General features: G+C 51.4%; 1 protein-coding gene across 1 annotated transcript; it reads right to left on the bottom strand.

Annotated features, from left to right (window-relative positions):
• Positions 1 to 6,558: 6,558 nt before the first annotated feature.
• On the bottom strand, positions 6,559 to 7,528 carry B0H18DRAFT_952623 (uncharacterized protein; the record flags this gene model as incomplete). The annotated part of the gene is made up of 3 exons (XM_048042135.1): positions 6,559 to 7,025; positions 7,308 to 7,340; positions 7,387 to 7,528. The coding sequence occupies 3 exons, from the start codon at positions 7,526 to 7,528 to the stop codon at positions 6,559 to 6,561; spliced, it is 642 nt and encodes a 213-aa protein (XP_047896635.1).
• Positions 7,529 to 10,598: the final 3,070 nt, after the last annotated feature.

Here is a 10,598-nt window from a genome sequence, read left to right as displayed (position 1 = left end):
GCCGAAGAGCCTAAACAACGGACGGAGGAACCACTGTTGAACTTCGACTATTTTGGGTGTTACACTACGGGATAGGTCTTATCCTTTACCCGTTATGGACTTATGTTCTTCGTTGCTACATATTACATACATTTCTTACGGACTTGATCCAGACCTGTAGCACATGATCTGTTCTAGACTTGTACGGAACATTCCACTACCTTCCAGTACTTTCCAGGATGTTCCAGCACGTTCCTTGATGACATCACTATGACATCACTATGATATCATGTTCTAGGACTGTCCAGATTCCCTTCCGGTCCTGTCCAGTCCTTTCCAGTACGTTCTATCCATGGTGCAATCATCGCATCATTGCTCATTGCACCATTACGATGTCATGCTACTACGCTTACTGTACGATCATGTGATGGCTCTCTCATGTGTATATATACTGGGCTGGATGCCCCTGTAATGTAACGATCTCTCCTCTCATTCTACGCCTCCTGAGTCTTCCCTCTCAGTAGTCTTGAGATCTGTTGTAAGTCCTCTGTTCTTACAGTCCTTTGTTTGCTCCCTTGTAGTTTTGCCTTCAGCTACGCCACACCACTCCTTGTTCAACAGGTTATGAGCCCCGGTCACTGACCAGCTCCCTGTTACAGTGCGCACTACTGTTGTTTAAAGTCCTACTTCTTCAAGGAGTAAGTTAGGCACCGTTTGCTGTCCTTCTAGGACTGAGTTTGGCGTTGCGTGACATAGTGCCCAAGGCCTTGTCCCAGCGTCTTTCCAGGGTTACTCGTCAGAGTATTTTACAAGTTTATCCTCCAGCCAAACCTGAGAGAAAGGTTGGTCTGACGCCGACACTACCTACGTTGATCTTTTGATCTTAACGTTTTCTTGATCCCAGTCTCATCCGCTCCCCTCTCGCCCCGCCACCGCTCCCACCTCTGAACCCAGACCTCTTGCTGAGCGTCTGTCAGCACCTCGCCCTCTCCCTGACTTCAAGCGGAAGTCAGACGTCGAAGCTCAAGGCATTCTTGCCAAGAAAGTAGAAGCTACCGCTGATCGTTTCCAAGCGATTTTTGACAAGAAGCATCTCTTTGATCGCCTCGACGACGAGTACCAGAAGGCTCTCCATCGCTTCGCTGATCAGCTCAACTGGCTTGATCAGAACATCGACAAGGTTCCTACCTGGTCGAAGGAGCAGCACGAGAAGGTTTCTTGGGCGTGCAAGTGCGTTGGGAACGTCGAGTTTTCTACTCCTACAGAGCCACTTGCGCGTAGATATCGCAAGGTGACTAGGGAGCTTGTGCATATCTCGAACGGCGGATATTTGGACTGGATCGTTTTGTAGTATCTTTGGTCGGCGTACCAATACGTTTTTGTATACCTGGATTTGTTATAAAAGCATCACACTGTGGCTTCGTCTGAGCATCAATCGGACAACAGCGAATCTAGTGAGGAAATTACTCCTTACGATTGTACCGGTCATCAGCATCTATTTGATTATCAGGAGGTCTTCGATTATCACTACGAGCCAGAAGCGAATTCTTGGTCGGCTTGTGATCGTCATCTTTGTCCAAATCGTTACGATACTCCTGAACACCCTCTACAAGAAAGTAGTTGGGGTGGCTTACCGGTTGCTTCCTGGCAGGAAGACTTTGTATTCTCTGAATTGTTTTCGGAGGCACCTCAACCTCCTGGTCCTGAACACGTTGTAAGGCTACCATCGCCAAGCAACACAGATTATTCTCCTCCTACTCCCCTACCTGAAGTTTCGTCTGCGGATTTCCTAAATCCTATCGTTTTTGAGTCCGAAGTTTCTGATTTCCACGAGTTTATTCTTTTAACTACCACAATGGGTGACGTCAAGCCTGACGCGATCCCTGTGCTTGCCCAAGCGTCTCAGTACGCTAATTGGTCGGCTGCCATGCGCGGCTACCTCACGTTTATTGAAGCCTGGCCTGCTATCGCTCCGGGTACCACCACGTCGGAGGGATACTCCAAGATGAACTCTCGCGCTCAGGGTGTTCTCCTGATGCGCACGGATAGAAATATCCATCATCACCTCCTTGAGGCTGACGGGGAGACCCTGAAGTCTGCAAAATCTATGTGGGACACCCTTAAAAAGGCTTTTGGTACTCCGGATGCGGCCTATTCCTGGTCGTTGTTTTGCTCGCTCATCAAGTCGCCTGAGATGTCGGATTCTAAGCCCCTGCAAGACCAGACGAACAAAATTGTTACTCGTCTGAAGGAAGTCATTGCTGGCGGGATCAAGCTCGACGACTCTACGCAGGCCCTCATCCTCTTGTCCAAGGTGCCGGAGACGTACCAGACGATGGTCTCAGCTCTTATGGCAACTGTCAAATTGACCGAGTTGAAGGTCGAGACGGTCGTCAACAAGATCTTGGCTGAGGAGTCGCTTCGTCGCTCCGGTATGGGACAGTCCGCTTCAAAATCTTCGCAGATTAAGCGGAAGTCGACGGGTCCTTGTGGTCATTGCGGCGGAAAGCACGGCGAGGAGAATTGCTGGACCAAGTACCCTCATCTGCGCCCACAGGCTAAGGGCGGCAAAGGGGGAAAGGCCAAAGGCAAGGGCAAGGGCAAGGGTAAAGCGGACTCTAACGGACATTCTTCGCATACGGTATCTACGTCGGATGGTGCTGGTAGTTCTGGACAGTCGTCAAATGTTGTACAAGTAGATCAGAGCTCTGCTGGCTCCGTTCAATTGACTTCTTCTTTCTATGTTGCGGATCACTCCGCTGAGGATAGAGGAAAGATGACTGACTGGATTATGGATTCTGGTGCGTCTATGACAATCACCAATGATTTGTCTGATTTCTGGGACTACCATGAGTATCGTGTCCCTATCGTTTTTAAGACCGCCGGATCAGCAACCATCAAAGCGCTTGGTGAAGGTACCGTTAAGGGAGTTTGTTTAGTCAACGGACGGCGCATTTCTACGACGATCACAAATGTCGCCTATATTCCGTATGCATCTGGTCGTTTGTTCTCAACCGGATGTATTGAGAGGACGAACTACTGTTTGATTCAAGGATCAGGACGGATGGTCATTTATGACCGTAAGTTTGAACATGGGCAAAAGACACAGAACATTGGCAATGCCATCTTGCAGGCTGACTATTCGCCTGTCAATAACTTGTATCTGTTGTATTTGGAGATATTGAGCCGCAAGTCTGTAAAGACTGTTTCGTCGTCAGATTGGAAACTCTGGCATCGTCGTTTTGGGCATCCTTCTAAGGAAGCTCTTGAGAGACTGCCTAGCCATACCACTGGTGTCGATTCTATTGGAGACCCTGACAAGTCTCCGTGCGAAGGTTGTCAGTGGGGTAAATCTCATCGTGCTCCATTCCCTGCATCGGAAAAGAGAGCTTCTAGGCCTCTTGAATTAGTTCATACCGATGAAGACGGTCCTATGCGTACGGCCTCTGTGCCAAATGGTTTCAAGTACTTCATAAGTTTCTTGGACGACTACTCAAGTCTTGGCCGTGCTTATTACCTGAAGCAGAAGTCTGATTCGCTCCGTGCGTTTGAGGACTTTAAGGCGTGGGCTGAGAATGTCACTAAGCAGAAGATACAATGTTTACGCTCGGATCGTGGGGGGGAATACACTTCTGACGCTTTCACGGCACGTCTCAAGTCTTATGGTATTGAACACCAGAAGACGGTTGCTGGCTCGCCTCAGCAAAATGGCAGAGCTGAGCGTTGGAATCGCACTATTGTGGAGAAGGCTATGGCCATGCTACACCAAGCTGGTCTAAGTCACGGTTTTTGGCAATTGGCAGTTGATACGGCGGTTCATATCTACAATCGTCAGCCCATGCGCCGCTTGAAGTGGCAATGCCCCATTACTCTCTGGGACGGCACAATCCCAGATGTTTCCTATTTTAGAGTTTTTGGGTGCAAGGTGTTTGTGCATGTGCCGAAAGAGCAGAGATCTGGGAAGCTCGACAAGAAGGCAGTCGAGATGATATTTGTTGGTTATGAACAGGGTTCAAAGGGCTATCGTTTTTGGAACCCGGCCACTCGAAGTATCGTTGTGTCTCGTGATGTGACCTTCGATGAAGAGATCTTTCCAGCACGCAAAGATTTAGGCAATGACCCAAAGTCCCTGGGTCCGCCGCAGTTTGACCCTTCGGATCTTGAGGAACCGGAGGATGTAGACATACCTCTACCTGAACCTGTACCCACAGACGATGATGATGATGAACCTGAAGAGCCAAAAGTCGAACCTGAGCCAGTGGGAGAACATCCGCATGAGCAGCCACGTCCTGAACCTGTTCCACCTCCTCAGCCTCAGTATCAACGGCCTCGGAGAGATGGCGCTGGGAGAAATCCTGCGAGGAACAGAGACAACGTTTACGGAGATGAACCTCCAGCTTCTATAGACCGACGTACTGATACTCAAGGGAATCAGCGGCCTGAAGCAGACGTTTTAATGATGGCTCGTGCTGTTGCGGAGGCGAACTATGGTGTTCCTCAGAGTCATTCTGAAGCCATGCGTTCTCCTGACAAGTCGAAATGGCAAGGTGCAGAGAAGTCTGAGTACGACTCTCTGATTCAGAATAAAACTTGGATTCTGGTTCCACGGCCTAAGAACAGGAAGGTCGTTAAGAATCGTTGGGTTTATACGATCAAGCATGATGGTCGTTATAAGGCTCGTCTAGTAGCCAAAGGTTTCACCCAAGTTTGGGGTCAGGATTACCATGAGACCTTCTCCCCGGTTGCGCGTTTTGAATCTGTGCGATACTTGCTTGCACATGCAGCCCTTGAGGATTGGGAGATTGAGTCGATGGATGTCAAGACGGCATTCCTGAACGGTGATCTTGAAGAGGAGATCTACATGGAACAACCTGAAGGCTGGGTTGTACCAGGCAAGGAAGACCACGTTTGTCTTCTTCTGAAGGCTATATATGGACTTAAGCAGGCTTCACGCCAATGGAATGCTAAGATCCATGCGTCTCTCCTAGGGCTTGGTTTTATGCGCACATATTCGGATGCTGGTGTATACGTTTATACCCGTGAGTCTGGAGATCACACCTGTGTCGTCATTTTATATGTCGACGACTTGTTGCTCTTGGGTAACTCTAAGCCCTTCATTGATTCGGTCAAAGAGCGCTTGTCAAGTGAATACCAGATGACGGATTTGGGAGAAGTCCAACGTTTCCTAGGTCTTAGAATACGTCGAGAGCGTTCTACACGCAGGCTCTTCGTTGACCAGGAAGACTATGTTGAGACTGTCCTAGAGCGTTTTGGAATGAGCAACTGCAAAGTAGCTCGAACACCGTTGCCAGCAGGTGCAAACTTGCTGAGCAGTACTGAGACTGCTACCGAAGAGTTTAGGACGAAGTATCAGAGCATTATTGGCAGTATCATGTACGCCATGCTAGGTACTAGGCCTGATATCGCTTTTGCGGTCACGCGATTGGCCAAGTTTTCGTCCAACCCATCTAAAGAGCATATGCGTTTGGCATTCTACGTTCTGCGCTACTTGCAAGGAACTAAGAGTTTTGCGCTCTGTTATGATGGCGGCAGTAACTCTGGTCTGATTGCCTACTCAGACTCAGATTGGGCCGAAGACCGCGATGATAGGCATTCAACAAGCGGTTTCATCTTCATGATGGCCAATTGTGTCATTTCGTGGGCGTCGAGACGTCAGCCGACTGTTTCTCTGTCTTCAACTGAAGCAGAATACAAGGCCGCCTCAGACACTTGTCGTCAGATGGCTTGGCTTCGTCATTTCGGCGAGGAGCTTGGAGACAACATGTCAAGTCCTACTCCTCTTTGTTTAGACAACCACGGAAGTATCTTCCTATCGGTGAATCCTGTTGTGGACCGCCGAACCAAGCATATAGAGATCAGGTATCACTATATACGCGAGTTCTACGAGCGTGGTGAAACTGAGATCTACTACGTCGCTAGCGAAGACCAGCTTGCTGACTGCTTGACGAAGAATGTTCCTCTCAAAGCAATTGAGAAGTTCAGGTCGTCTTCTGGCATGCTTGTAGCATCTTGAACAAGTGGGAGTGTTGAACTTCGACTATTTTGGGTGTTACACTACGGGATAGGTCTTATCCTTTACCCGTTATGGACTTATGTTCTTCGTTGCTACATATTACATACATTTCTTACGGACTTGATCCAGACCTGTAGCACATGATCTGTTCTAGACTTGTACGGAACATTCCACTACCTTCCAGTACTTTCCAGGATGTTCCAGCACGTTCCTTGATGACATCACTATGACATCACTATGATATCATGTTCTAGGACTGTCCAGATTCCCTTCCGGTCCTGTCCAGTCCTTTCCAGTACGTTCTATCCATGGTGCAATCATCGCATCATTGCTCATTGCACCATTACGATGTCATGCTACTACGCTTACTGTACGATCATGTGATGGCTCTCTCATGTGTATATATACTGGGCTGGATGCCCCTGTAATGTAACGATCTCTCCTCTCATTCTACGCCTCCTGAGTCTTCCCTCTCAGTAGTCTTGAGATCTGTTGTAAGTCCTCTGTTCTTACAGTCCTTTGTTTGCTCCCTTGTAGTTTTGCCTTCAGCTACGCCACACCACTCCTTGTTCAACAACCACGACTCTGGGATGATGAGCATGATGCCGGAAATAATCAAAATCTTGAACAAGACTGGGTGTTGTTCCGCCGAGTCCCCTGTAAAACGTGAGATCGTAACGTATGGTATGGGCGTATGGGGTGGACCGACCGATGATAACGACGATGTCCTCGACGTGTTTCATGATTGGGTCGAGATGCTTCCGAAGCTGTTTCTCCGGCATCCCATATTGCACACCTAACTTGATGAACGCCTCTTCTGCTTTGCGCACGACCAGAGAAACGTTGCCTCTGCGCTCTGCATGGTTCGGCGCTTGGTCGTGTGGGGGAAACTGCTCCTTCAACTCCTCTAGGAGGTCCTCGAATACCTTCTCGATATCGCGCTGAATCTCGTCGAACGGCTTGTTTGCTGTTTGTGCAATTAGCTCCTTCAGGTCTTCCGTATTAGAGACAACTACTTGAATAGTGTATTGGAATTGGTGCAGCTGTGCGACGGTGGCCGCGTCAGCCTTTTGCGCAGCCTAGTGGATGAGGAAAGCCGCGTCAGCCTTTTGCGCAGCCTCGTGGATGAGGAAAGCCGCGTAGTCCTGAGAATGATGGCCAAGCGATTGCGCATGCTCCCAGAACTGTTGTGGTGTTTCGAGTTCGCCTAGACGACGATTGACGTCGGAAACCACTTCTGTGGTGCCACTGAGTACGTGCCAACAAGGTAGATACTAGACAGACGCAGACGTACTGTTCATGCCATTGTGTGCTTTATCGACAGCACCTTTTACTCCATGAAAGATATTTCTGTGATCATTGGTCAGTGGTACCCGACGACTCGCGGAGGTGGACTGGAGACGCTTGCCCGCCAAAGTTGGTCGTAGTTGATGCTGACACCGGCTCAGCGCCAAAGAGGACGACGGTGCCAGCAGTAAGGAGCGCAAACCAAGCTGTGGCGAATACGACGCGCATGATCGTGGCGGGTGGGGACAAAAGGGGGCTTCGCGCTCGCCGCGCCCTTCGATATGGGCGAGTGAGCGTTTGAGAAAGGAAGCGAGCGTCGACGGAACCTTAAATATTTCCACGGACAACACTTCTTGTCACAGAACGGGGCCAGAACAGGCGAGTATGTATCTTTCTCCTATGCAATGAGCGCGGGATGCGCGCAACAGCATGAAGCGTGCTCACTAGAAGAGGACTCAAAGAGATCCATGAGCAATCGTCGTTCGGCGGGGGGTGCGGAGGATGCGCGCGAGAGTCCCGCCGACGTGCATGCATTATAGCAGCCAGAAAGTTGGGTATAATCGCGGGTTTAGCTACAACAGAGTGTCATGGTGTCCGAGGGCATCGCGCGATCCATACACAGAACGGTGAGAGGGTGTTCGAGACAAGTGCAGAAAGCGGGTCCAGCGACCCCAGTCGCGGACGGACAGGTTCAAGGTTGCTCCAGACCCCGACCTCGATATCCACCAAACTCAACTCTGACGACAAATATCTCGCACCAGCTGAACATCTCCCTCGAAATGCTAGCGTTCTGTGATCTACTCCGCCGCTAGGTTACTCACCCAGGTATTCACTGCAACTCGTCCAGCTTCAGCGGCGACCTGCGATGCTCCGCAGCATACAGGCCTACACCCGGGGACCCGAAAGCCATAGATGAGGCGAAACATGCGACGTAGGGGGATTACACTGTCGCTCGGAGCTGGAAACAGGGCATCGCCAGTGTCTTGGAGGACCTGTCGTTCGGTGAGTCGCTCACTATGGTCAGATCGATACCGTGCCTGTGACATCCGACCGTCTTGACGCGTTCTCGGGCTACGCAGCGCCCTCATCGCAGTCCAAGGCAGCTCGCTCGCATGTTGACATTAGGTGCTTGGCCGTACCTAGGAACAGCAGCGCCGACGAGGACCTGAACACCCGCGACGCTCCCAGGCAGCTCGGTCGGGCGACCTCCATTGTCTGTACGAGCGAGAGGACCGGCGCGAAGGGTACTCCCGCAGATGTGAATCAGTACATCGTTGTCGAAGACCAATAGCGCGGTGAGTAGCTCGAACATCCCATTCGAGAGCGGTCGGGCTGAGCTTCTCCGACAGAGCCAAGGGAGACCCGGACGCCACCGATGCGCTGTCCCGCTTGACGAGTCTTCGCATGTACGGCTCCGGCAAACACAAACGGGACTCCTTGAAAGCTGTGCGCGGCGAGGTTGGCTGTACGGATGAGGTACGCGAGTTGTGTGGCCCGTAGACGGACGGTAGTCGCTTTGCCTTCGGGTTGACAGTATCTGGCACGTGGACCCTTGTCTCTTTGTCGGTGAGTAGTACGTTCAGGATGGGTGGGTGATTGTCTGACCGAGCTAGCGATGGCGTTTAGTAGAGTGAGCCTCTGATGTGGCGGTAGGCCTTGGCGCGATCCGGTCAACGTTCCACAAGAATAGAATGGTCCGTCACTACCACGTCTGCTCATAGGTGTCTAGTCTGCTGTATCTTCATGGTCTGTTCGCGCGGTACAAACCTTATATGATTTGCAGTCTTCCTAGACTTCCCCAGCGAATGTTCTGGCCCTCCGAGTTGATGTCTTGTTACGACCCGCGCGGAAACAGGGCCATACATATGCGTTCCATCGCCCCAATCTGCGGGTTCATCACTCTTCCTGGCACGTCACATGTGTCTCCACTTCACATCTGTGACTGACTGTGTACGTTCAGGACACAACTCCGACTATGTAGGGAAGAGTTTGCTGGTGAACGCGGCACTGATTGGAACACCCGTGCGCTACTGTGGTGTAATTATTCTCAAAGAATTGCACATACGAATGCAGAGGGCCGTATATCGGCTCTTGTCGCTTAATATTAACACCCTCAAGCATGGGAATTGGTCTTGCGCACACAAACACCACCTTCTGTGGTGCGTATGCCGTCGGCTCATGTTGTAAGGGTCATCGGGATGTGGTTACCTGCAGGGCGAGCTGAGACTGATCACCGTCTCATTGACGATGTACTCAGCTCGCGTGTAGCGGTGGGAATGAATATTAGGTGCTGGGTATGATGCTAGTGAATGCTGCATGGAGTGGCTGACACCGCTCGAGGGGAGCGGTGGCAAGCAGGCACAGACTCAGACGGGGGAAGAACGCAGTTAGGGTTAGGTGTATGGACTGCTGCATCCCACAATGACACTGTACTCAGGCTGGCCGCCGCTCAGTGGACTCACGCATCCTTCGAGCAGTCTATCCGGGTGGCCAGTATCTGTGGCGCGTCGACGATTAATGCTGGTAGCATGGCTGCCGGTCATGGCATGGAAGGCCCCGGTCGCGGCAGTCACCGTGCGGCTCATCAAACTCTCGGTCGACACAGCTCTTCCTAATATACATGGCTTCGGTACGTCCTCGAGGCCCCCTTGCCACTTGCACCCCCACCCCCACCACTCCCCCGCATACGACTGGGCCTCCCCTCATAGCGCATACATCCACGTCGCGTGCTCGTAGGGACGTACGATTGCCCAGATGTCCGATCTCCAGCCTACTAGCGTCGGTCGTCTTCTTTCCATGATGATCCCGATTCGACTGACGCGCCGTTCACCTAGCATCTTTCCTTTGCCCCCGAGGACGCCTCACATGCACAGGTCGTGCGATTGAGTGCCGACGATCATAGTGATGTCGGTCACAGCAGTGCTGATGGACAGCATGACGGGGGACTGAGTGCCGATGAACAGAGCAATGAGGATTTCAGCGCCGATGATTGGATTTTCGACAGAGACATCAGAAAGTGGATGTCCAGACGATGGCGGGACGCCCGTTTTCAAGGCACCCTGCCGCTGGCCCTCTCCGCTCGCATCCCGCTCGAGGTCTTCGAGTTCGTTGTAAACGAGATGGATCTCCCACATTGACCGTCGCGGCGCTGGTCTGCACAGCATGGTACCCTCGAGCGATGCGCAACCTCTACCACACCATCGGTATTCGCAGCCGCGCAAGCTACAACATGCTGTTCAAGCAGTGTTACGCGTCACCACGCGTCAAGCAGTGGCTCGCGAGCACATGCGAGCTGACG

This window comes from Fomitopsis serialis (genome assembly GCF_022376445.1).
Source record: "Fomitopsis serialis strain Sig1Antser10 chromosome Unknown B0H18scaffold_13, whole genome shotgun sequence".
Lineage (NCBI taxonomy): Eukaryota > Fungi > Basidiomycota > Agaricomycetes > Polyporales > Fomitopsidaceae > Fomitopsis > Fomitopsis serialis.
Note: the sequence above shows the minus strand (reverse complement) of the source record. Positions and strands in the feature narration are given on the sequence as shown.